Source organism: Lissotriton vulgaris, chromosome 6 (genome assembly GCF_964263255.1).
Source record: "Lissotriton vulgaris chromosome 6, aLisVul1.2, whole genome shotgun sequence".
NCBI lineage: Eukaryota > Metazoa > Chordata > Amphibia > Caudata > Salamandridae > Lissotriton > Lissotriton vulgaris.
In genome coordinates, this window is record NC_141694.1 from 363,716,743 (window position 1) to 363,744,720 (window position 27,978).

Below are 27,978 nucleotides of genomic sequence, written 5' to 3' on the forward strand. Positions count from 1 at the left end.
AGTTCTTCTCCAACGTCTTGGGACGCAGTTGGCTCCAGCCACAGCCCTCTATAGTCCGCCCATCTTTTCCATATCTTAAAATGCTTCCGGGGGCAGCCCCTGGCTTCAAATACTGGACGCTCCAGCCCCATGCAAAAGTCTAATCCCCTTCTCCACACTTCCAGCAAGGGGGCCCTGGGGTCTTTCCAGGCCCGAGCTATATCTCGTTTGGCCACTGTAAGGCCCAAAACTAATAGATGGCGTTTGTACATGTTGCCTCCCACCTGTTCCATGATATGTAGAAGGCCGAGCTGTGGCGATCGGGGGAGGTCCCAGCCCAACACCTCAGACAAGCAATCCCATACACCCATCCAGAACCTCGACAGCTTCGCACACGACCATACAGTGTGAATAAATGTACCCACCGCCCGTTCGCATCTCAAGCACTCAGGGGAGGCAATCAAACCAGCCCTCCACAGTCAGTCTCTGGTATAGTAGGCCCTATGCAACTATTTAAATTGTATAAAACGTAGACGCACCGATATGGCCGCTCCCCTCGGGGCTTCCAGGGCCTCCCTCCAGTCCTCCTCTTCGAGAGCTCCAACATCTCCCTCCCACACAGAGCGTAGTCTATCAAGGGAGGAGGAGCAGTGCGTAACTAGGGTCTGATATATGTTAGAAATTTTCTTTTCCTCCAATTCCCCCATAAACACCTTAGCCTTTAGGGGGCTGAATTCAGGCAATGACTCTAAGCCTACCAGAGAGGGGGACAAGGCATGGCGCAGCTGCAAGTACTTGAAAAATTGGGTTCTAGGCATAGCATATTCCTCACTCATGGCTTGGAATGACTTGAGGGTAGCGCCCTTCGTGACGTGTCCTAGTGTTGAGATGCCGATGGCGTCCCAGCCCCTGAACCCTTGTAGGGATGCCAGTGCCGGCAGTTGCCCGTTCTGCCACAGTGGAGTCTCCCTCGTCAACCTGTTCCACCACCCCATGCGGCGCAGAGCCGCACGCCATACTCGGAAAACCACCTGGGTAACCACAGGGAGCTTCTTCCTGACAGTCGCTGAGTACAAGATGGTATGTAGCGGGTTCGGATCCATCATGTATCGCTCAAGGGCATAGGCCGGATCATTCCGGTCCCCATACCACCACTCATTAAGCACCAGCAAGTGAGACGCCTGATAGTATGACAAAATGTCTGAGGTGGCCAGGCCCCCGCAGTACGTGGACAGGAAGCAAGTGCGAAGAGCCACCCTCGCCACTCCCCCTGCCCAGAGAAATTGACTCAGCGCAGTGTTCACCTGGCGAAACCACTGCGGCGCTATGGGATATGGGTGATTTTGCAGTTGGTATAGGAGGCGCGGGAGGGCCACCATTTTAAATATTGCCGAGCGGCCATAAATATTTAGGGGCATTCTGGACCAAGTTTTCATGTCCGACCGTACTCTGTCCCAAACGGGCACCACATTGCGCGCCCATGCCACACCTGGAACATCTGTAAGAAAGACGCCCAGGTATTTAATTCCGTCAGCCACGTCAGGACTCTAGGCCCAGACCTATTGATGGCCGTAAGGAAGAAGAGGACGTTGTCAGCGTACAGTGCAATGCGATCGGACGGACCCATATCCCACTCAAGTCCCCGCAGCTGCGCGTCTATCCGCACCCACGCCGCCAAGGGCTCCATGGCCAGTGCAAATAAGTAGCCCTGCCTGGTGCCCCGTCCGATGGAGAAGGGTTCCGACACCGCCCCCGCCACTCGCACAGACGCCGTCAGGTCCGTGTAAAGCAGCCGTAGGTACGAGAGAAAGCGAGGCCCAAGATTGAGACGGGACAGAAGTGCCCGGAGGTACACCCAGCTTAGAGAGTCGAATGCCCTATCTATGTCAGCCAGTAGGAGCGCCACCGGGATCCCAGCGGCTCGGGCCGCCTCCACCACCACCTGCGCGCGGCGAATATTGTACCTCGTCGCCCTATGGGGCATAAACCCTACCTGATTAGGGTGAACTAAGTCAGTGATATAGGGAAGGAGGCGGTTGGCCACGGCCTTTGCCAATATCTTCGCTTCAAAATTTAAAAGGGAAATCGGCCTGTATGAGGAATGGTGTTCGGGGGCCTCCCGGGTTTACAGAAGACAACAATTTCGGCATGTTGCCAATCCGCTGGGAGGCGACCTCGCTCCCTGGCTGCCTCCAACGCCAATCTATACCGCACCTCCAGTTGGAGATGGAAAGTTTTCATGAATTCACATGGGAACCCGTTAGGTCTCGGGGCTTTGCCAGTGTTCAACTCCCCAAGTGCCGTACCCAACTCCTCCAACGACAGGGGAAGTTCCAGCCGATCGCGACCCTCATCCGAGAGCGCACGCGGCGGAAGATCCGCCAAGAATTTGTCAACGTCCTCCGCGGGGAGGACCTCCTGGGGGGCATACAGGGCCGCGTAGTACTGTGCGAAGCTGGCCACTAGGTCTTCCGGGGCCGACACCGGGTCCCCCCGCTCATCCCGAATACCCGGCAGGGCCTGAGCCCGGAAGGTGTGCTGGCAGAGTCTGTAGAGCATGGTGCTAGATTTATCCCCCCACTGGTAGATTCTACTCTGCGTGGCCAGCCACAGCTGGCGCTCCTCGTTCAGTAACAGGGATGTATAGGATTGCTGTGATAACAATAGCTGCCCCACTGCCTCGTCTGTGTCGCCTGTACTGCATTCTCTCTCCAGATCCCAAACCCGCCTCGCTGCCTCCTCTACATCTTTCTTATGGGTCCTGCGGGCCCCCGCACACCAAGCGATATCTACACCCCGGAGCACAGGTTTCAGAGCTTCCCACTGGGCGACGGCATCTGTTTCAGGCCTATCATTCTCCTCCCAGTAATTAGATATGGCTTCTCGAATATGTGATTGATAGCGATCTTGTTGCAGGTGCCACGTAGACAGGCGCCATCGGAAGGGCTGTCGCCTTTTGTCTAGAGAAAGGTCTAGCATCACAGGGGAGTGGTCCGAGATACCATGAGGGATCACAGACGTGGAAGCAACTCTCGCTATCCAGGGGGACGGCACAAACAGGTAGTCTAATCTGGAGAAGGACTTGTGCACAGCAGAAACATAGGAGTATTTGCGGCTCAGAGTATGCTGGTATCGCCATGAGTCAACCCAAACCATTCCCTGTGCCAGGCTGCTAAGTTTCGTTGGAGCGTCTGCCGGGATCCCCCCTCCGGGCCTATATCGATCCACTCGTCCATCCATTACGTCATTCCAATCTCCACCCACAATCGCCAGCACATTCGGAATGTCGGCCCACACCTCAAACAGCTTCTCAATGAGCGCTTCTTGCAATGGGGGCGGGGCGTACACACTACCAAAGACCATCGGCTCGTCCCCAACCATACCCTTAACAAACACAAATCTACCATGGGCATCAATCCATTGCGTCTCATGTACATAAGAGAGCCTGCGATGCACCAGAACCGCCACCCCTCGGGACCCTCTCACAAAGCCCGCATGAAACACTTGTTGGTAGCCATACCACTGTAAGCTGAGGGTTTTGGTGCCCTGGAGGTGCGTCTCCTGCAAGAGGAGAACGTCAGCCCGTTCCCTTTTCCCCAGCCGCAGCACCGCCCCACGCTTTATATTATCTAGTATCCCACGGACATTCCAACTCACCACTCGTAACAACGCCTGCGGAAGGCCTGGTCCCTGAACGTCAGCCATTGTCAATGGGGAGGAAAAGCAAAAGCCTGGGCTCTCGGAGCCACACACACATACATTTCAATTGCCGAACTCGCGCAGACACTGTGACAAACCTAACTACCCCCCCAACCGCCCTCCTCCCCCTCTCCCACCGCCCGCCCCACCCAACAACACCCACAACCCCCCCTCCCCTCCCCCACTCCAACTGCCCTCAGAACACCCCCTCCTCCCCCCACCCCAAGAAATATATATTTAATTTAACATTATATACTATGGGGTTTAATTTTTAGTCCCTGCGTCCGTTATTTTCTATTGGAGGGAGTTGGAGTACTAGTGGTTGGTCATGTGTAGTGCTGAACTTACTACAAGAGTGTTTGTTACTACAAAAGTGTAAGTTACGACAAAAGAGCAGTTAGTGAAAAAGTACTACAAAGTATAGTTTGTGAATCAGGTCCTAATTCTTTTTGCACATTTTTCTGTAGCCTATCTTATAATGTATATAATGCAATTTTAAAGTAATGATTTACATATTCACAGTGCTTTCTGCCACAGGCTGGGATCTTTTGGCACTACAAATACACAAGTCACTTATCCCCACTCCATCAACCAGAATTCCGTTATGTGAATCTCTAGTTACATGGAAAGGAATCTGTAGTGATTGCGATAACTAAGTGAACTTTCCTAACGTTAAAGAGTGAATTTCCTACCGATTAGTTTAACTTGCATTTATTTTTTATGTAAGGTGTGTGCATTATTTTATATGCATTTTCCCTAGTTGATTAACCAAGTAAATAGTTACTTAATATTTTGTTGGTTTTAGCCACATCTTTGACCACTCTCTACATTCACCGACCCAGCCGCCATTGCACTCAGAATCACTGATTCAATTGTGTATTTTTTATGCATTTCAATTACTGACCATGTCCCAAATATATGACTGAGGCACGGTGTGGACAGGTACTGGCATTTACAAACTGCACCTTTTTTCATTGCAATGGCACTAAATTACCATCAGACACGCAGTTGTACTGCTCACCCTATATGTCACACAAACAATAATGTGAGGAAATAGGGTTTCCACACATTTATTATTTAATTATTACACTAGTAAAGTGTCATGGTTTGAGCCTATTAAGATCTTTGTTATCACACTTCAGAAACAAATGGGTCTCATCTGTACTTTCCTTGCTGATGCTGTTTGAAATATTTATATAGCTCATTTATAAGTATTTAAATGTAGTTGTGTGTTAGAAAATATTTGCTATCCTAGGCTTTCATGCATCCTTTAATGCAGGAAGATTGTCACATCCTTTGGTTGACACAATTCCCTCTCATTTCGCAGTCAGAGGAAGGACAGGGAAACACTAATTTTTATGTTAAAAGAAAAGCAGTAATTTGTTAGAAAGTATTCCCTAATGTTTGCCTTCTGTCTTTGAATGCAAAGCAAATGCAACAAGATTAATAATATTGGCAATGCCAAAAGGTTTGACTTGTGAATGGTCTGTCAAGCAAGAACTACAAATCCATGTAGGTTAATGGCTGTACTCCTCCCATCTGTGTTCTTGCCAGAGAAAAACGTCATAAATTGTCTTGGTATCTAAGACACCCCCTTACATTACAATGGCATGTGTGTGCCCCTGAAAGTTCCAGCTCAAGCAGCTGGATAAACAATATGATAAAAAGTGTGTGGCGGGCAAGCACTTTTTTTGTGGAAGCATTCTTCTGCCCAATCAATACGTGCTCTTGGCTCTCAACGTAGGGGGTGGAGCCAAGACCCCTGTCCCGGTGAATCTCACATAATTAACAAAATGTTTATTCTGAACACCTGCAAGGTTGTTTTGGTAGGTGCAGCCCCTGGGGACAGAGGCCATCAAGAAGGCATCCCTACTTTAATACATTATCAGCCTTGCTTTTTTCATAATCATAGGGTGTCTGCCCAGTACTGGAAATAGACAAAGAAATGATGAGCGTTGCAGTGCAGGAAAAAAATAGTTGCATCCAGCCACTCACATGCAAGTTATGTATTAAAAAAAAATAAAACATATTTTTATCATACCTTTTGAGTAGAAATAAAATCGGGCATTACTGCGTTTATGGCTGCATATTCAGACATATCCAATTAGGGGAGTGCTCACCCAGATGGGGAAAAAAGAGCAGCACAATAGAAGGGAAAAAAGTCATAGACGGGGCAGCCGGCACGGCTCGCGGGTTTGGGGGTGGGCGCATCAGGGGTGGGTGCGTTGGGTGCGGCCGTGGACAGCATTAAAAAAAAAATACATAAAACTTACCTTGCCGCTGCTGCTGGGTCCCGTGTCTTCTTTCCTGCTCGATGGTGTCCAACTCCAGGTCCAAACAGGAAGCTGGCCGCCAGGCTCCCACCCCTAGGTCAATGAGCGCAGTGGGCTGCAGGGATGGGGATGTTCTTAAAGCCTGCATGGAGGACTGGGGAGTGTGCATGACAGGTTTGGGCGCCCAAGAGGGCTGACCAAACAGTCATGGAGCACTCAGGATTGGGCGAACCAGTCCTCTACTGCCTTTCTCTGTGAACAGAGCAGCTCCGCCCACCGGCAAAAAAACATAGTATGGTAATAACTAAATGTTTTTGGTTCTCGCACTGCGAGACAGCAGTGGGGCGATGCTCCTCCACCATAGTGGACGAGCCGCCACTGGGCATAGAATGTCCCTACAACCTGACACAACAGCACCACACTCCAATTGAATTCCGAATCCGTAATCAAGGTAGCCTCGATCCCGACCGTAGAGGGTATAAGGGAAGAAATGGGCTCCAAGAAGACAATACATGTGGGAAGGGGAAGATCAACAAAACACTAGGAATCTGCTCGGGTGCACTGGAGGCCAGTGAGAACCAGGACGCCCTGAAAAATAATCATGAAAAGGATCCCAAATCCTGATATACTTATTAAAAATAGGTTTAACCTCATCTGAAGCATTTAGGCAGCAACATTGTATATTTCCTCTCAAAAGTGTTGGGCCGACACATAACTTCACCAAATGTGCAACATGTTCCCTACGAGCCACAGCCCCTCCACAACATTGGGGAAGAATTGGTCTACATCTTATTAAACCCAGATCGGGTAAGATAGGACCTGAACTAATAATTTTTACTATTCTTCCCTGTTCTGAACACGGGTGAGCGTGGGTACCCTTTCAAACAATTTGTGACAAGCTTTCTTTGGGAGGACATGGTTCCCTCGCCCAACGCAGAGTGCCTGTCTATCTCATGGCGCCCAATCCCTTATATTGCCTTTGAACTTTTATCTTCTCCTGTACCCTTTATCTGCACATTAGTGGTCCAAAGGCAGATCTGGGCATAGCAAAAAGCACCTGCTCCCCAATGCCAAATGAACACTTACAGACTGTCAAGATGAGAGCAAGGCCTCTGTTATTTTGATACCACAATGTGCAAAGTCCATCGAACCCCCAGGTATATATACACTTTAACCATATGTGCTGAAGTAAAATATGAATGTTGCACTACAAGTGTCAACAGGGAAGGGAATGTTGCTGGCCCTGTATGTTTTAACCGCCATCATCTAATAACTAAAAGTACCAGACAAAAAGTGTAACAATGAAGATGATGGAGGCCTATGTCCCGGACGCATCACAAAAGAGAAGGTCTGTCCCTTTGCCTGCCAGATAGCTAGAGAATCGGTCATTGTCAATCACACAACATGACCACCATCTTGTATCGCTCAACATCCAAAATCCAGAATTGCCAATTGACAGTTCAAAGGACAAAAGGACATTGATAAAAAGATCTCCTGCAGGGACAAAGCTACCAGTAGTACAGGAGGTGCGGAGACATCATATCTCAGGGGAGTGAGACGCCCACTTCACACCAAATTGTCTATTTTTGCACTACTAAACTAGAGGGTTCAGGCCCGAATTCCTTGCTTGCATTAGGCGACATGGAGCTCTTGCTATGCTACTGGTCTCAAGACTCTAGTGGGCCTTTACCAGGCAGTCTAGGTGAAATCCATTAACATGAAATGAATCAGTGTTAGAACTTTAGTCAGTACCAGTACTGGGAGAGACTGAAACGAGTAGAGAGAATGCAGAAGAAATTCATCTTGTTATGCTATGTGTATTTGTAAAATGCACTATCACCTGTGATAGGGACCTGGTGTTGAGCAGGTGTGTGTTCTTATCCCTGCCTATGGTAGGTTGGTTAATTGAAAAGCCAGTCTTCTTATAGAATTCAAGACGAGAAGGGGAGGCTCTGAAGTGGAGTGGGAGTCCGTCCCACACTTTATGCGTGGTGTTAGAGAATGAATGTCTTCTGACTTGTTCTGTGTATGCATGGGATGTGAGCAACTAAGAATCCTGCAGAGCGGAGGAATCTGGGTGGTTAGCGGAAGGAGATGTGACTGTTCATGTAGGTGGGGCTGAAGCTGTGTAGTGCCTTGAATGTTTGTATGAGGAGTTTGAAATGAGTGGAGATTTCTGAGTTGTGGGTTGATATGAGTTCTGTGTGGGAGGATGAGAATGAGTCTTGTTTCCATGTTCTGGATGGGTTGTAGTTCTCTAGTGAATTGCTTGTGATCCCAGCATTGAGGGTGTTCCCATAGTTCAACTTACTAGTGACTAGGACATGAGTGACAGCTTGTTTAGTGTTGCTTGGGAGCCATTTGAAGATCTCCCTCAGCATCGTCAGGTTTGGACCAGGATGCAGTGACGGCTTTGACTTGTGCGGTCATGCTGTTTAGATTTTTTCTCCATTTGCACTCCAGTTGTTTGCAGTGGCGTTTGGTCATTTTTAGTTCATTTGTGTACCAACTGGCCTGTGCCTGTTCTCTTGCCATTGGGTTGTGCTTGAGGGCAGCCAGGATGTTGGTACATGCGGTGATCCAGGTGTTGGTGTTCTTGCTGGCTTTGTGCATGTTCTGGTAGGCTCAGAGACGGAAGCTCACTTCTCTTCTGTGATGCTTTTCCAGCTGCGACAGCAGGTTCCGGTGGAGGTAGGTCTGTGGTAGTGCAGGATGGATATAATGAAACTGATCAGACCATGGTTTGTCTAGATTATTGTTGCTGGCTTGTCAACTGTGATGTTGCTGATACAGGAGAAAATCAGGTTCTATAGATGTTTGTCGGTGTAGGTGAGTTTGGTGAATGTGCAAGATGAAGGCAAGGTTACCGAGGAAGATGAAGGGGCTGGTGTTGATGAGCAGGGGTGGAACAAAGTCTGTGATGTTGCTGGCAAAATTGGTGTAGGTCCTGGTGGTCTGTATACCAGTGTTTCACCTAGAAAAAAAGTTGGCTGTGATGAGTATCTTGAACGTGAGGTGATCCAAGTAGCTGGTGGGGATGTCCATGTAGGGGTGAAGCTCATGGTATCTTTGATTATGGCTTGTGCTGACGGTGTACCTAGCGATCTTATATTGGACAGACATGGCTGTAGCAATGACTAATGCAGGTGATGGGTCTAGCCATGTTTTTGGCTTAACACATAATCATCCCAAGCCCCAATATTTACAACCTGGCCAAAATACAAATGCCCTTATAAATGAACTCCAAAAGGCAGCGAAATGACAGTGGAGAAGGGAGAAATGAATGGGCTCAAGTTCACTGCCAGTCATTACAATTTATGGCAGTCTCTGGAAAACCCAAACTTTAACTACAAGGATCTTAATACTTTTATCACTCAAATACGTATAGTCCCTTTAATTCTTCATAATGTATTTTAAGCATTCAACGTGATGGAATTTTCCCAGTTCACTGATCAGGTGATGCAGAGAGGTAACAATTTTGTTCAGGAAACACAACTGTGCCTGCTTGATTGCCTGTAGTCTGCTGAACTGGATTTTAAGTATCAGAGGATCCATAACAACATCAACAAGCATTTGCAATGCAATAGGTCTCGCATTAGAAAAGCTTGAGCTACTGTTATTGTAAATGACACATTTTTTATTTATGTGTTGGTTTTGAAAATAGCTAAATCAGTAGCTTTGTCATTTACATTGCCAATAGTTATAACTTTCGCAAATGTGACACCTATAGCATTTGTAATGCAATATGTGTTGTATTTACGTGACTTAGATGTATTGATATTACAAAAAACAATGGCTTTTAATTTTTTTAAACAATTAATACTTAAATAAAAGTTCTTTATAATGGCAATAGCTTAAAGTTTTGTAAATAACTTTTGTGAAGATTATGTTCAGTATATTTTATTGTGACGAAAATCCAAGAACAGAAGTGAAATATTAACATCTTTTTGTGACATTTGTAATAAAGCTTAAAACATTGAGAGAACATATTTGAACCAGTTGTTGTTGAATGGTTGCACAGATTGATGCTGTGGTGGCGCTGAGTGATGTTGTGGTGGCGATGAGTGATGCTTTGGCATTCAGTCATGCTGTGGTAGCGCATAGTGATGTTGTGGTGCCCCTGAGTGATGCTGTGGTCATGCTGAGTGATGCTTTGGTGATGCGACAGAGTGCGATAGATAGAGTGAGGGCGATAGATAGAAAGAGTGAGCAGATAGATAGATAGAGGGAGGGCGATAGATAGAGGGAGGGCGATAGATAGAGAGAGGGCGATAGAAAGATAGATAGATAGATAGATAGATAGATAGATAGATAGATAGATAGATAGATAGATAGATAGATAGATAGATAGATAGAGTGATGGCGATAGATAGAGTGAGTGCGATAGATAGAGTGAGGGCGTTAGAGAGACAGATAGAGTGAGGGCGATAGATAGATAGACAGATAGATTGAGTGAGGGCGATAGACATATAGATAGATAGAACGTGGGTGATAGATAGATAGAGTGAGGGCGATAGATAGATAGAGTGCGATAGATAGAGTGAGGGCGATAGATAGTGTGAGAGCGATAGATAGAGTGAGGGCGATAAATAGATAGAGTGAGTGCGATATATAGAGGGCAGGAGGGCGACAGATAGAGGGAGGGCAATAGATAGATAGAGTGAGGGCGATAGATAGATAGATAGATAGATAGATAGATAGATAGATAGATAGATAGATAGATAGATAGATAGATAGATAGAGTGATGGCGATAGATAGAGTGAGTGCGATAGATAGACAGATAGAGTGAAGGCAATAGATAGATAGACAGATAGATTTAGTGAGGGCGATAGACATATAGATAGATAGAGTGAGGGCGATAGATAGAGGGCGATAGATAGATAGATAGAGTGAGGGCAATAGATAGATAGAGTGCGATAGATAGAGTGAGGGCGATAGATAGAGTGCGATAGATAGAGTGAGGGCGATAAATAGATAGAGTGAGGGTGATAGATAGAGTGAGGGTGATAGAGTGAGGGGGATAGATAGAGTGAGGGCGATGGATAGATAGATTGATAGAGTGAGGGGCGATAAATAGATTAATAGAGTGAGGGGCGATAGATAGATAGATTGATAAGGTGAGGGCGATAGATAGATAGAGTGAGGGCGATAGATAGATAGAGTGAGGGTGATAGATAGATAGATAGATAGATAGATAGATAGATAGATAGATAGATAGATAGAGTGAGGGGCGATAGATAGATATAGTGATGGCGATAGATAGATAGAGTGAGGGCGATAGATAGATAGATAGACAGAGTGAGTGCGATAGATAGATAGATAGATAGATAGATAGATAGATAGATAGATAGATAGATAGATAGATAGATAGATAGATGTGTGTGTGGTTTTGTGTGTGTGGTTGTGTGTGTGGTTGTGTTTTGTGGTTGTCTGTGTGGGGTTGTGTGTGTGGGGGCTGTGTGTGTGGGGGGTTGTCTGTGTGTGGGGGGGGGTTGAATTATCATTTAACTTGCAAGTGATACAAACAAAGTAAGCCATGCACGAGTGATTAACGAATGCTGATATTTTTAAGCCCACAGCAAATGTTACTTTGCCCAGTGGGAGAATATATATATATATTTTTTTAATTGACAGAGTGCGCAAACCACAGAGTGAATTGGCAATAAAAATGAATCCAAGAGCGAGCTGTGCACGAGTGGATAAGTAAACCTGATATTTTTAGGCACACATCTAATGGTACTTTGCCAGTGGGAGAATAAAAAAGTAAAAATAAATTGTGCGCAAACCACAGAGTCAATGGCCAATAAAACAAGTGGATAGATAGAGTGAGGGCGATAGATAGTTAGATTGATAGAGTGAGGGGCGATAGATAGATAGATTGATAGAGTGAGGGCGATAGATAGAGTGAGGGCGATAGATAGAGTGAGGGCGTAGTCAAGTTGGAAAGGGACTCCCAGCTCATAAGTTGTGAGTCTTTACAAAGATCACCCCACACGGCAATACCAGCTAGTTTAAGCGGCTCACACTGGTGATCCCGAAGACAGTCAGGGGTGCCAGGGGAGTCCCAAATCGGGTACGATATTCTCAAAACTCTCCTGATGTTCCCCCAATTCCTAAGAGCAGCTAACAAGATCTTGAGCCGGACCTTTTTGTAAAATTTGGGTTCACCAAATTTATAAAGAAAAAAGTCCTGTCCCTGCGGTACATCGTGCTACAATGCCCTGCCAGGAAGAATCTAATTTATTGGTTAATATTCTAAAATTCTTAAAGTGGAAGTCATGACAATAGGAAAGTAAAGCGGGTAAAGCCAAACCCCCTAGCTTCAACCCTCTCCTTAATTTTTTCCATGCAATTCTAGGGGTTTTGGTAGCCCATATGAAGGGGCCAATTTTGCCTTGGAGGGTAGCGAGATCCTTAAAATAAAAAGACAAAGGAATTGTATTAAACAAAAAAGTTATTTTAGGCAAAATTATCATTTTTACGAGATTAACTCGCCCGTATATATTCAGTGGCAGATTCCCCCATCTCAGTAATAACTTACAAACCTCCTTAGATACCTTCTCCCAACTGATCTTAGGTATATCTGTCAGTTTCTGGGCTAGATGGATCCCCAAATACCTCATCTGTCCCTTTGCCCCCTGTATGGTATACGAGCAATTCCACCCCATTATTTGGTTTTCTCTCGGTTGATCTTATAACCAGAGATTTTACCGAATTCCTCAGCTAGTTCAAACAACGAGGTATCGCATCGACATGATTGGAGGTATACATAAGAAGGTCAGTCATCCGCATATAAGGCGGTCTTAAGTTCCAAATCTGCCATTCTGAAAGGCTTAATACTGTGATCTGCTCTGAGTGCAAAAACAAAGGGTTCAATATATACATTAAATAATAAAGGTGACAGGGGACAACCCTGCCTGGTTCCTCTAAAAATGCTAAACCATTCCGTTAATGCACCATTGACTAAAACATTTACTCTGGGGTTCAAATAAAAAGATTTAACAGCTTCAACAAAATTTATTGGAAATCCAAACTTATTCATAGTCTCCCAAAGATACCCCCAGTTCACCTGATCAAAAGCCTTAGCGGCGTCAATTGCGACGATAGTGAGTGGCAACTTTTTCTCGTCTGCAAAGTCTATAGCTGCAATAGCTTGAAAGGTGAGCTCATTGAGCACCCTTCTGGGTATAAACCCCCTCTGATCGGGGTGTATGATGGTTTTAATAATTTTAGCCATCCTAGTAGCCATTATCCCCGAAAAAAAATTAAGATCAGAATTTAACAGCGAAATTGGTCTATATGATTCGATTTTTTGGGGGTCTTTATTCTGTTTAAGAATTAATTAAACTGTTGCTTCAGACCATGAAGGTTATTCCTATGGGCTTGCATTTCAAACCTCTCCATATCCATCTGTAGGGACAGATTCTGGGCTTTTATGGTGTCTATATCTATAGAGTTGCCCTTAACCGATTCTGATAGTGATTTGACCTCAAGTTCAAGTGTCCCGGTGCGTGTACAAATGTCATCTAGTTTTGATTCAAGGGCCTCGCAGTTATCGTGAATCCTTTCCTGATTAGCCTCAGATATCTCGATTTTGGTCAGCAGGTTCCCCCCTTAATGCCTGCAACAGGGAACCTAACCCATCCATATCAGCGTTTACTCTGCCTGATGCTTGCGCAGCGGTATTCATATGAGGTTTTTTTGGGAATAGCATGCCTAAAGGACTGCTTTCCATACTGCCCTCAATGGTTACCGATGATTGCAAAACCTGAGGGGCTTGTGGGGATGAAATGGCAACAGATGAGGAAGGGGCCATAGTGGTGATATCAGCGCTAGCAGCGGCATTGTTAGGACTACTAAGGGAGTCCATAACGATTGCCCTATCTACCGCTCCTATACTCTTCTCTAGACCTAACATATTCTCATGGGGAGAAAAAAGATTTTCGAGTGTGATAGGAGGGGCACTACAATGCAAGGCTGAGGCTGAGACTGACTCCGTAGACCCTAATAATCCCACTGCCTGCTCCATAATTTTAAAGTAGGTCTTGAGGGACAGGGTGCTTTTTTGGGAAGGGTGAATCACTTTGGGACCTTTTGATTTTTTAATGTACCCAGTCTTCACAGCTTTCTTTTTGCGTGGAGTTGTTGGGGCCACACCACCTAGCCCCTCCGTGAGATCCAGGACGCCCTTTTTTTTCAGTTCTTGCCGTGACCGCAGTTGATATCTATTATTGCAAGGGCGAGATAGCCCCTTCTGAGAATCCTGCGTAGGCACCTCTTCTCTGCCTACACTCTCTCTGGGTCCAGACTGGAGGCCAAGACCCCCTGCTTCTTCTGAAGATCCTTGAAGGTTTGCTGCACCCCCTCCCTCCCTTCTCAAGGGAATAGTTTGATCAGTAAAAAAAAAACTAAATCCATACAATCTCCCACCCACCCTGTTTGTAACCACCTTACCGGAGCTGTGCAGACTGTACAGGCAGTACAAGCTAAGGGGGGGCGCTGAAAGGGAAAGAATGCCAGCCACTGCGGGAAATCTCTACACACCAACCCCCGGAAACTAACTCTCGCCGCCACCGTCCTAGCTCGAATCCAAAGCCGGGTCCGACGCTCTCTGCAGCCGTCATGCGCCGTGAGTCCGGGCGCCAGTTCCACCTCCCGACCCATCCGCGGCTTCTCGGTCCTAGAGTCCTCCTCCACTGCCGCAATCTCAGCCGCCGTCCGATCGGGAGAAAAGAGAGAAAAGGAAGACAGCTCAACTCCCCGCCATTCACCGAAACCAAACGAGGTCCCCCGCTCTTACCGGGTACGTTTTATTCAGTGCTCCATCCGTTATCATCGTGCCGCCATATAGGTGCTGGTGCTGCGCTGCGCTGTTGTCAATGGCAGCACAAGATTAACCCTAATAACCAGCAATAACCCTTGAATTAACCACTAACCTTGAGCTCCAGGCAGCAGTAAAGCTCCTGAACGCCTCCTCGGGGTTACCGTATTTTCCGGCGTATAAGACGACTTTTTAACCCCTTAAAATGTTCTGGAAAGTCGGGGGTCGTCTTATACGCCGGATGCTAAATTTGAAGGAATGTTTTCATGTGTTTTTACATAGCGCGGACTGCACCCGAAGGTGTCAGACTGCTTCTGCATTATATAAAAATGGGCTGATGTGAGCAACAATAACAATGGACAAATTACAAAAGCAAACATTAAGTTACATGGATCAAAAGTGACAATAGCGAGCAACCAAAATACATGAGGTAGCAATCGGTACATTCCTGGAGAAAAAGTGATAAGTGTGCAGGTTACAAAAGCATACAAAGCATACAAAGCATACAAAGTACGAGCCAAAATAAAATAAAATACATTCTCAAAATGGCTATGCAGGACTGCGTTGGACTGCACTGGAAGTGGGGGTAGTCTTATACGGCGAGTATAGCACAAAACCTACATTTTATTAAGCAAAGTAGGGGGTCGTCTTATACGCCGGGTCGTCTTATACGCCGTAAAATACGGTAGTAAGCGCTAAATCAATGCAATTATAACACAATACACAAGGCCTTCCTCTGGCGGTGGGTGCTATTGTGTGTTTTTGTTGATTTTTTTTTTAAAGCTGGAGGAGGAACATGGCGGCGGGTTAACGCCGGTCGCGGGTGCTCAGCGCCACAATTATGAGAGGCCTCGTCAAGAATAACTACAGGAAATGAAAACACAATGTGCCTGGAGACAGAATAGAGTGATTGTCTTGATAAAGATGGTGTTATAAGGAACAAACCATCGAAACGCGTCGACGCATCCCAAAGTACAATCTGATGAATAACACTCTTTCCTAAATACAAATTGTTTGAATGTATTAGAAATTGTGTCCCAAATATTGTGATTTATGTGATGTATTTGGATAATCTTCTTGTCATTAGTTGAAAAAATCTTTTTTTTTTAAACGTTTTTATTTATTGTGCAATTTCCAGTTTTTTTATGGTTAATCAATGAAATTTTAATAAATGATTTATTTTGGATATAATGTTTTTGTGCATTGTATATTTTGATTTCTGCATTGTGGGTTTAGGGAAAACCTTTCTTCCTTGGTAGTTTACCTCATTTCCCTTGATCTTTTAAGGGGTACCTCTCACTATTTTTTGATTCTACCCAAGACCAACCAGCTCAATACCGTTTGATATTGTGTCCCTTTTGCCTGCGTTGTTTTGATTCTATGGCCTGCTATTTTTTGCCAGGAGGTTCTTTAGTCTTTGTAAATTTGTCATATATATTTATATTTTTGTTTGTACATTCTGTGCTTGCTGTGTTTGATATTGTGTTCCTTTTGCCTGCGTTATTTTGATTCTATGGCCTGCTACTTTTGCTTTGTGTAATGTTTGTATTCTCCCCCACAGGACACTCTGACACATGTAGGTGTAAGTAACTCCGTTTATTATCCTTTACAAGCAAGATACAAGCTAAGGGCGCCGAGCGTCTAACTGTGTACCGCTCCGGTCGCCAACTGCCGTTTCCTATGTTCGCGCCTTTTACTTTTGCTCTCTCGCGCATGCGCGTCTATCCCGCTCTAGTCTACGGCGTCACGCGTCATCACGTGTACGCCGGTAGACTAGAGCGCACACCACATATCTCCCCCCTTTACCAAACACAAAGTAAAACATTTCCCCCCCAACTATAAGTGTCCTCCAACTGTGAACATAGTCTATGTGGGGCGCCAGGGGGGTCGGCACCAAGCTAGTGTCCGTCCATCACAAAGTCACTATAACGAGAGGGCACCACAACTGCCCTTCCGCTGCGGGTGTGTCTTACCGGCATGTTCTCTCTCGCCTCCGTCTCTCCACGGGACACCCCAGCTTCTCTCATGTCTGTTCCCTGCTCCGCATTCGCCTGTATTCCTCCTCCGTCAGTCGGCCTGGCTCTCAGGACAACTTCTTCATTGTCCTCACCTGCACCTTCCCCTTGGTTGTCTGTGCCGAACTCAGAAAGAGGTCTAACCTCCTGGTGATCCATGCATCTTTCGACTTCCTCGGCCTTGGGCCAGACTAGTATTTTGTTGACTCTGGCCATGCGGTCTTGCGACCAGACCTTGCCATCACTGAGGAGAGCCGCCCTGCCACGCACCTCCTTGACTTGTAGCGGCTGGCTGAATTTGCTTTCGCCCTTCTTCTGTAGGGTGGGGAGTTTGATCCTAACCCACTCCCCTTCTTCCAGCGCCGTTTCCTTCGTGCTGCGTCTCTTGTTGTAGTGTGCTGCGTAGATCTTCTGGGCCTTCTCCAGATTGTGCTGCACCACGGCTGGGGACCACTTGCTGGTGATGGTCTTCTCCCTCCATGCCACGTTGTCCCGGGTGAAGGGATGCCGTCCTCTTAACACTTGGAACGGACTATACCCCACTACAGAGGGCGTTATCCGGTAGGCCCAAATCATGTTCATCATTTCCACCTCCCAGTCCTTTCCTTGCGATATGGCTGCCTGGATGGAGCCCATGAGCACTCTATTGAACCTTTCGACTTGGCCGTTGCAGGCTGGATGGTACACGGCAGTGTGTCTCACCTCGATCCCGTTTCTCTTCATGTATCTTCCCCACTTGTCCGACACAAATTGCGGACCATTGTCGCTGAGGATTGTTTTGGGAATTCCTTCTCTGAGGAACACCCCAGTTAGGAACTTCAAGATCGTGTCTGTGTCCATCGATTCTTGTATGTCCACTTCTGGCCACTTAGAATACTTGTCTATTAACACACAGATGTACTTATTTACTCCTCTACTGTCCAGGACAGGCCCCAGGATATCTATGGCCACATCCTCCCAAGGGCCATGCGGGGTGTCGAACTTCCCCAGTGCAGGTCGGAGTGGGCGGAGCACCTTGTCCGCTCCTTGGCACTGTCCGCACTCCCGCACTTGTCTCTCGATGTGGGCATCCATTCCTGGCCACCAATACATCTGTTTGACCAACGCCTTGGTTTTCACTATGCCCAGATGCCCCTCGTGGAGCACTTTCAGCAGTCGGGGTATCAGAGTCACTGGGGGCACCACTCTCTCTCCTCTGTACAAGAATATCCCCGAGTCACTCAGGGACAATTCTTCTCTCATCTCATAGAAACGTCGGACACCCTCCGTTAGCTTCTTCTTGTCCGGCCACCCCAACGTGAGATGTCTCCTTACTTCCATCTTCTCCTCATCGAGCTCGTAAGCCGCCTGCCATTCCTGCGCACTGATGGATGACTCATGATCCTCCATGCTGGCGACCATCTCCTCTGTGTCCGGAGTCTCTCCCGGCGCCTCTTCCATGGCTGACGCCCGGCTGAGGTAATCAGCTACCCTGTTCTGCGTACCTGGAAGGTATTCTACGTCGTACGTATAATCTAGCAACTTCAGGGTCATTTTTGCTATTCTCGGGGTGGCTGTGTCATGACCTGATGACGTCAAAACTTTGATGAGTGGCTTGTGATCCGTCTGGAGTCTGAATCTCGTGCCCCATATGAACTGACGAAATTTGCTCAACGCCCACGTGACCGCCAGCATCTCCTTTTCAATCACGCTGTACCTCTGTTCCGTCGGGGACAGCGCCCGGGATGCGAAACTGATGGTTTCTTTTGTTCCGTCCTCCCTTTCCTGCGCTAAGACAGCCCCCAAGCCCTTGTCGCTTGCGTCTGTCGTTACCATAGTCTTGCCTGTGGGGACATACCCCTGCAGTGGGATGGCATGGCTGATACAGTCTTTAATTGACTCAAATTCGGCCTGGGCCTCCTTATCCCATTCGAATTTTGTATTGTGCCTGGTCAGTTGTCTCATCCTGTACGTTCTCGTGGCAAAATGTCTGACAAACTTGCTGTAATACTCGGCCATTCCCAGGAATGACCGCACTTCCTCTTTGGTAGTTGGGGCTTTGGCGTCCTTTATTGCCTTCACATTTTGCTCCTTCGGCGAGATACCATGCGTTCCTATCTCGTGCCCTAGGTAGGTCACTGAGCGAGACCCAATTCTGCACTTGCTCCACTCCGCCGTCATTCCTTTGCCTTGCAGCACTCCCAGCACTTGATGTAGTTTCTTGTCGTGATCGCGTTTGTCGGAGCCCATCACTAGGATGTCGTCTTGGAAGTATTGCACTCCCGAGATGTCCTTAAACAACTTATGCATCAGCTTTTGGAAAACGGCCGCAGCGGATGCCAGGCCGAAGGGCATTCTCCTGAATTGGTAGCATCCAAAGGGCGTTATGAAGGCTGTGTACTTCCTGCTCGACGGGTGGAGTTCTATCTGGTAGTATGCAGACGTGAGGTCTATGGTGGAAAAGTGGGTAATGCCTTTTGTCCTTGCTAGCATCTCCTCTATTCTGGGGAGCGGGAACCTCTCCACTATGAGGTTTTTGTTAAGCTCCCTCAGGTCCACACAGAGCCGGACCTTACCATTGGGCTTTTTTACTACTACCAAGGGCGATAGCCATTCTGCACTGTCCACTGGCTCGATGATATCCAGTTCTTCCAACTTTCGTAGTTCCTGGCGCACTGCCTCACTTGTGGATATCGGTATGTTCCGGATCTTATGCACTACTGGTACTGCTCCCTCCTTAAGGACCATTTTATGCACGAATTTGTCCAGTTTGCCAACCGTGCCCTCAAAAACTTTGGGGTATGCTGCTTTCCAGTCTTCCTCCCTCGAGAGGGGCCATTCGTCTGTTAGCAGGATCTGTTCTTTCCCTCCAGGATTGAGTATTATGCCGAGGGCACCTGCGTCTCTCCATCCTAGGACGGATGGGCCCTTTTCCGCTACATACAGGGTGCACGTGGCTGACCTTCCTCTGAATTCGAACTCCAAGTCCCTGCATCCTACCAGTGGAATGGAATCCTCGGTATACGAGATGGGTCTGATGTCCGGCGGCTCCAGGTCGGGTCCTAAGACTGGCGCGAAATCCTCTTCCCATATCGATCTTTGCACTATGGTCCATGGGGACCCAGAATCCACGGCCACATATACTTTGACGCCCCCGATGCGCATGTCGGTGCGGGGCTTATCCCTTCGCTTCCCGGATACGTCCAGCACTTGATCCTCTATGCATAGCACCAGGTCGTCTTCTTCCTGGTCCTCTTCTTCACTTACGTTGGCTGTGGCCGCGTCGATGCACTTGACCGTGGACTTCGTCCCTTTCTTTCGGCAGACCTTTTCAAAGTGACCGGTCAACCCGCAGAAGGAGCACCTGGCGCGAAACGCGGGGCAACGCCTGTCCTGGGCCGCGTGCGCTGCACTGCCACATCGGTAGCACGCAAATTTCGTTCCCTGGCTGGGGCGAGGCATCTGCTTCCCAGACCCTCTTGTGTCCTTCTTCGGGTCTCCGTAGGTGCTTTTGGGCTTGCTGGATTGTGGCGCCTCATCAATTTTGTTGATCATCTGTCTCGGCCCGCTTTCTCTTTTTGCCGCGTCTGCGCCTCTCTTCGACATTTCCGCCTTCTTGACCATCGCCACAACTTCTTTCAGGGTTGTTTCATTCATCGCCCATAGCTTGTCTTGGACTGCTCTGCTGGTGGTGTGCATCACTATTTGGTCTTTGATGTATTCATCCTGCAGGTTCCCATACCTACACGTGATTGCTAGCCGGCGGAGAGCTGCCACATAGTCATCAATGGATTCTCCTGCCTCTTGTTTTCTCTGTTGGAAGTTATAGCGGTCTATCGAGACGCAAACTGCTGGGCGGTAATGGCTGTCCAGGTCGTCCAGTGCGTTCACAAAGACGTCCGTCTCCGCTGCACCCCTCTCTTTGGGCACCAGGTTCTTAAACACCCTGACCCCTTCTGGGCCTAAGTTGTGGAGCAACAGCCTCTTTTTTCTTTCCGGCTTGTATTCCCCTTCGCTCTCATCTTCCAGGGCTTCAATGTAATTGAGGAAATATTCCTTCCAGTCTTCCCATTTTAGTTGGGGTTCACCTGGCCTGGTTAGGAACGGGACTGGTGCCATTAGGGCTGACGCCTGATTCGCCATTCTGGCTTCGCCTCTAGGTCCTCCTTCCTGGGCCCTTTGGGTAGGTTCACCGGACGCTCCTGCGCTCACTGCCGTGTCACCTTGACCCCTTGGGCTACCTGGGGTATTGTCCCTCGTAGTGTGCGCTGTCTGCGCTGTCCTCCCCCCTTCCTCTGACTTGGGGGTGTCTCCCTTGGTTGCCAGGTTGCTGCCTGGGGGCTCCTGGGGTCTTGGGCCACACTAACCTGGCTAGTGAGGTTGGTGTTTTGTTCCTGGCCGTGCTGCTGCGCTGCTGCTACGCCCTTGCTCTTCCTTGCAGGTCCTGTGCCTTCACTGGCTCGTGGGTGTGGGCTGTGGGGGGTTTTAATTTCCTTGCCGTCGTCCCTGCACCTGGTGGTGTCCGGATCCCAGCCTCGTTGCCACTGTAATGTTTGTATTCTCCCCCACAGGACACTCTGACACATGTAGGTGTAAGTAACTCCGTTTATTATCCTTTACAAGCAAGATACAAGCTAAGGGCGCCGAGCGTCTAACTGTGTACCGCTCCGGTCGCCAACTGCCGTTTCCTATGTTCGCGCCTTTTACTTTTGCTCTCTCGCGCATGCGCGTCTATCCCGCTCTAGTCTACGGCGTCACGCGTCATCACGTGTACGCCGGTAGACTAGAGCGCACACCACACTTTGTTCCATTCCTGTAACAGTTCTCTCATGTAACGTAACTGGTTCTATTGTACAGTGCTCTGACACCTTCGGGCAAAGTCCGCGCTTTATAAAAATGCATTAAATAAATAAATACAATAAATAAATCTAGTCAATGTGATTGTTGCCTTTCCAGTTTCTAAACTAGCTAATGCCTTGAAGTCCCTACTTGCAATGTCAGTTGTCCTCACCACCAGTTTACTATTAATATTCGAATGTCTTGATGTAACAAAGTAGATTGGCCAATTCACTTATTTGTCAAATTTAGGAGCACAAAATTAATTTTAAAGCGTGCAGAAAAACCTCACTGATATACATTCTAGTGCCTTACAACTACGCACCAAACGTAACAATATTGTGCATATGGCTCTCTCTCATTTAAAATACATGGAATTTGTATTCGTGAATCTTGTAGAGCTCATGGTTAGAAGAAACGAACTATCGCGCAATCTAGTCTAGTGATATTATCCAATGTTAAACATAGAACCCGGCGGTTAAGATTTTTCTGGACAATTATTTCGATGACAACTCCACATATCCCGGCGAATTTGGTGTTTGTTGTTCCAACTTTGTCACACTTGGAATTACGACACCAGCTGGGAGAGCTTGGTGTGTTGGCGGCTCCTCCCTATGAGGGGAGGGGGGGGGGGGGGGGGGCTGAAAGCAGCTCTACTCCTCCTTTGCCTTGTGACTCAGCCTTTTATTTGCATACGCAGAGCGAGGCTCCTCCCCATTTGAGGCGGGCTAGAAGTAGCTCTACTCCTCCTTTGCCTTGTGACTCACGCTTATAATTACATACACAGAGCTGCAAATATGGTGGAAGCGTGGTACATGGACGAGTCCTCGGAGGACCAGCGGCAGCCGCATCAGTTGCAGCCCAACCGGTCTGTGAGCATCGGTGAATTGGAGCAGCTAGGTGTCTTGTACTGGAAGGTAAGGGCCACGGTATGCCGAGCTGGGGGCTGTTGGGGTGGAAGCCGGTGGTCACCGGAGTCACTCACTGTACGGGACAGCAATGTGTAAAGAAGCTGTGCTAGGGTGACCAGGCGTCCCGGATTTGACCGGACAGTCCCGGTTTTCGCCAGCTGTCCCAGCAGATTTCAGGAAATTAAGCTCATGTCCCGGTTTTTAGAGAGGGTCGTCTGAAAACGATGGGAGGTGTCTTTTTATGTTTTCCAAACCTGGGCAAATTATCAGCTGTTATACGAAAGCAGTTTAATTAACAGGCAAGCTACTAACTTTAAAAATGGCATTTACTGTAAGTTCTTACTGCCTGTTCTGTAATTCCCTGATAAGGAGCACGATCATTCTGTGCGCTGGGTTGAAGTAAAATTGTAGTCCTTCTATTTTTGGTAAATGTTCTGGTTTTTGGCTTTAAAATTCTAGTCACCCTAAGCTGTGCACGCTTGCGGATACCAATTTTGAAGCAAACCATATAGAAGCTCCTCAGTGGCCACTGGCCAGTGTAATAACTTCCTCCTGTAAGTCCTTTCTTTGCAACTGCTTGCACTCGTTTCCATAACTTGACACTGGCTCAAATCACGGCAAAATACACGCATTTGGAGTTCTTTCTTTCGTTCTTGTTCATCAACTGTCTCATATGTTCTGCTGTATTTTTTTATTTTGGAAAAAGTCATGTGCATGTAAGGTGAGTTGTAGCATCCCACAGTTTAGCACACTGCCATCAGTCAAAGCAATCTCATTTAGAAATGAAGTAAGTTTTTTCTACTGAAGCCGCCTTTTTCGCCTGATCGAGACCACCTTCCCGATCACAAAAACATACTCCCAGTAACCCCTAAAGTTAATTTCCTCTCTCAACCACACTAAAGTGGCAGTGTTGTTCTAGTTATCCTATGTATGAAGCGGTTTGTGTCATGCGTGCGTTTTTAGAGGTACTCTTGTCTTGGGGCTCAGTGTCTAGCAGTGAGGATGAACCAGCTGCGGATGTGAGAGGAGTACAAATTATGGGGTCGATTACGATCGCGGACGGACTTGCGTCTGTCCGCGACCCCAGAGCAGGAGGGAACCTCCGCATGGCATGCGGAGTTCCCTCCTGTGCAATCAGGATGTGACCGCCACCCTGGCGGTCACATCCTCTATTTTTAACATTGCCGCGGGCGCAGCTTCAAGCTGCACCCGCGGCAATGTTAAAAAGGCACGCATTGCATTTGCATGCAGAAAGAGGCAGGCACCGCGCGGTGCCTGCCGCTTTCTGCATGCAAATGCAAGGGGGTACCATAGGTACCCCCCATGTGCACCCCCCACCCCCCCCTTCACCTAGGGGGCCCGCAACGGGCCCCCGCAGTGAAGTTCCGTATGCTTTTCCGCGGCGGAAAACCCGCCGTGGAAAAGCATACTTTACTGGCCATCCGTGTCTGTAAGACACCGTCACCATATTAGAGCTTTTCCGCCGCGGTTGTAATCCGACCGCGGCGGAAAAGCTGCGGACGGAAACCAGGACCCACCAGCCATCCTAATCTGGCGGTGGGTCTTTGGTCAGTCCGCTGCGGATTTTCCGCATCCTCTGGGCCGGCGGTGGCTTCCGCCGGCCCCGAGGATGAAGAAAATCCGCTATCATAATGACCCCCTAAATTTGTATTTAGGACTGAAACTTGCAGGAAGCTACAGAGCACAGTGCTTAACCAGAGGGTCAGCCGGACCCTGTGTGTAAGCACATCACAAACAAGCATTTGCAATGTAATAGGTCTCGTATTACTGACAGTGTGAGCTATTGGCGTTGCTAATAATAATGCAATGTCAATAGCTCAAACTTTATGTAATGCGAGACCTATTGGATTGCAAATGCTTGTTTGTATAGTACCCAGTATGATCCAGGTGGTCCTGAAAGTCATGGCCAAGGACAGAATGGGACGCGGTGTGGAGGAAATGTTTTCTTCTATAACAATCCAAGAGCAGCATGCTGCTGGTTGTCTTGGAGGAGACCAAAGGTTGGAGGAATCCATTTGAAAAAGACACAGAAGGGAGATGCGCCTGTCTGTGCCATAGATGCCAAAGTTTCTAGGTCTAGATATCAATATATATATACTCCAGTTAAGGTTTTTCTTTGCGTTCTGGGATTTCTAGTCCTAGGTTTATGATTAGGTACAAATGACTTCAAGTTCCAGAATGCAAATAAAAATCCTGAAATGGAGCATCTAGTCATTCATTCACCTGGGAATCTACGTGTGACTGTTCTGAGCAGAGGTCCAGGCGGGATATTAGTTTTAGGCAGCTCCATTTGCTTTTCAAAACTGCAGTGGAAGTGCACTCCTGGGATGCCCTAGAAACAAGGCATTAGGGAGTGGGTGAGGGGAAGAGTCTATTTTTTTTTTTATCCTTAAAACTGTAGAGCGGGCTTTTCCACTGCGAGCCTCTCAGCTGTGGTCCAAGCGAGAGGGTGAGCTGCAGCAGCTCCTTTTTTACCTTAAAATACCAGATTAGTCAGGCTCTAGGGTAGCAATCTGATGTGTGCAGGTCCCAGCCTGAATAGGTCATTCAGGATGTTTTTTTTTCTTCACTTTTCATTATATTATGGAATTGGTGCCTTTATCATCAGATTATTAAATGAGGGCTTCAGATCCCAGCATGCAAAGAACGAAACCCGGACTGGTTGTGCTATTCATGTTCCTATCTGGAGGAACTTGAGCGCTCTGTTGGGAACCTGAGTCATAGCATGTTGGTAAGAGTCAAAATGCTGGGGGCTCAATTTTTTCATATAACTGCAGAGGAGGAGGATTTTACTGCCATTGGATTAATGACCCAAGAAAGAGAGGGAAGAGGTGCTTTAATGTTGGAAAACTGTTGAGGGGCCAACTGCAAGGGTTCTTTATCATGGACCATTCCAAGTAACTGCTATGCACCGTCATTCCACGCAACAGTACTGCACTTTACGGCACTTGTGCTGCTCCACTCTACGCAACCCCATGCCGCTCTATGCATCGCCACTCATTGCCACTCTATGCCACACCCCTCTTCTTCCATAACACTACACTTTTCTCAACTTTCGAACACTTTACTCCACGCCCCTTTTCACCAATAACTTTCAACTATACTGAATAGCTCCCACACTAGAGTACAACATAGCTAAAACATATTAACAAAGCGATGGAAAGACCTATTGGCTATGCCAATGCTTGTATTTCTAGTGCAAGAGTTGTTAAATTTGTAGTCTCCGAGCAGTACACCCATTAGCTTGCCTGGCCCACTTGTCTTGACTTCAAATATTGTCATTTCTCTTAGCTCCTGACGACTTTCCTCTGTGGGGATACTTCCATCCTCTTGCTGCATGATCCTGTGCTGCCTTCACTCTATTTGTTCTTGCGTTGAATAATTAGCCCAACCCTTCCAGGGCCTTCAACCTCAGTATCTTTGTGTAGCTCTTGCTTACAGCCTTTAGCTGTCTGTGGCCAAAAGACTTTGTTGACCATACCAAAAACCGACAGCGGGCTGTTTGCCAGTTCATTGCTTGCCATTGGTTGACTTTCTTGTAATATCATTTGCTTACTTCTGAGGCAATTATTTTCTTTCCTCTTATGTTTGTCTCTCCCCTCGAGTATAGCTTTATTATCCCCCCCCGAATTGGATTTCTTTTATGGCTTAAATCCTGTTTGTCACATCTTCCACAAGTTAACAATTCTTGCTGTTCGAGGTGACCCCTCCACAACCTGAGTAAACAGAGCAACTTTTAAACCCAATTAAAGAAAAGGAAAAAAAGAGAAGAAAAGAACATCACTCCCCTTCCCCTGTACCCGTATCTGTGCAGTGTGAGGTGTCTAGGGTTTTGGCAATGGGTTGCTTTCAGATGCTCTTCTCACCTCCACTGAATCTAGATCAGTGAGCTGTTATAATCACAAGTAACGGGGACAGGTCAGTTCTCTGACTTCCTGAGTTAATGGAGCTATGAAGGGATGCCATGTGGTTCTAAATGTGTCACCTCTAGATGTGAGCGTAAGGGTGAGTTTCTCCATCCCCAGCAGGCCAGAGGCGTTGTAACCAAACTGCATGAATCGGAGTGGTGGTCGACCCCAAAAGTGCTATAATAGTCTGATGAGCGCCCCCCAACGCTACACTTATCTGGCGGCCCCTGCGTGATGAGGGAGGGTATGTGAGAGGGTTTGGGAGGCCAAGCAGGATACACAATGGGAATCTGGGGAGGTGGGTGGAGAAGTGGGTATCAATTTTGTCTACTACCGAGGACCAGAACTCTGCTATTTTCGGCCAGTCCCAGAGTATGTGGGTGAGCGTGCCCTTCGTCCTGTACTGGCGCTAGCCATTATAACTGGGGGCTGGGTTCCCCTGGGGGAGTCACACTGGCGTTGGGTACCAATAAGAACTGAATTTTGATGGTGGTTTCAGTGTTTGATAAATTGTATGTGGTGTGCCTCGCTCTGTGGAATATGTCAAGCCACTCTTTCGGAGAGAGCTGGTGTCCCAATTCTATTTCCCAGCGTTTCTGAGCTGGGAATTTGTCTTTGGTCAGCGGAGGCTGAAGAAAAGCATAAAGTTCGAGAGAAGGTGTTTGTGTCACTGTTTGCCTAAGAGGCACCTCTCATAAGGTGTCAGTAATTGTTCTGCTCCCTGTCGAATTGATGGGTGCATTAGCCGATGTCTAATTTGGAGGTATTTGAAACGTTCACCCTCTGGGATGGTGTAGCCTTTCATTATGGTGTTAAAGGTGATAGGGCCACCTCAGTCAAAGAAGTGCCCTGCTGCTCTTACAGGTTGCTTCACGCCTTGCCCAGAACTACAGCCCGGTACCAGGTGTAAAGCCAGAGTTGTCTATAATCTGTGTAAGGGAGGAAGGAAGGGTAGTTCATCTCCCCCCCCCCCCCAAATGTGCACACGTCCCACACCTTCAATCAGGAGTTTGGATAAGTGAAATGTAAAGGCTATGTGCTCGGTGCGCCCGCAAGAGGAATGGGACTTTCTCCAACGAGGTACCTGCCAGAGCTCTGTCCATGGACAGCCAGTGTTTCTCTGACTTTGCCGTGGACCATTCCACTAGGTATCAAAGCTGGGGTGCTTGGTAATACCGGAGCAAACAAGGTATTCCGAGACCGCCTTCTGCTGAGAGGAGCTAGCTACGCTCTGTACTCATTCTGGGCTGCTTGTCCACCCAGATAAAGTGATTAAAGTGCAGCCTGTAGGGCCATGATCGTTCCTGCCGAGGAGGTCATGGTAAGGGCCTGGAATAACAAGAGAATCCTGGGCAACGTAGTCCTCTTTAGGGCCGTAACTCGACCCAGCAAGGACAGTGGGTAGTGCCGCCATTGGTCCAATTTGGTACGCACCCGTTTCATCAGTGCTCTGTAATTTAGGACATTCATTCTTTCTTGTGTCAGGCAGAGCTGGACTCCTAGGTATGCGATGGACTCGGTTGGCGAGCAAATTT

At 47.6% G+C, this 27,978-nt stretch overlaps 1 protein-coding gene across 2 annotated transcripts in view; it reads left to right on the plus strand.

Annotated features, from left to right (window-relative positions):
* The first annotated feature begins 22,316 nt into the window (after window positions 1–22,316).
* ADI1 (acireductone dioxygenase 1) overlaps window positions 22,317–27,978 on the plus strand; it is a 160,371-nt gene continuing 154,709 nt past the window's right edge. Inside the window, exon 1 of one of the 2 annotated variants that reach the window (XR_015296614.1) lies at window positions 22,317–22,520. Coding sequence is in view for 1 of the 2 variants with exons in the window: in XM_086926386.1 (XP_086782512.1) it covers window positions 22,401–22,520 (120 nt within the window). In the remaining variant the exon portion in view is untranslated. The remainder of the gene's footprint in view (window positions 22,521–27,978) is intronic. The other variant, XM_086926386.1, reaches the window with a different exon arrangement.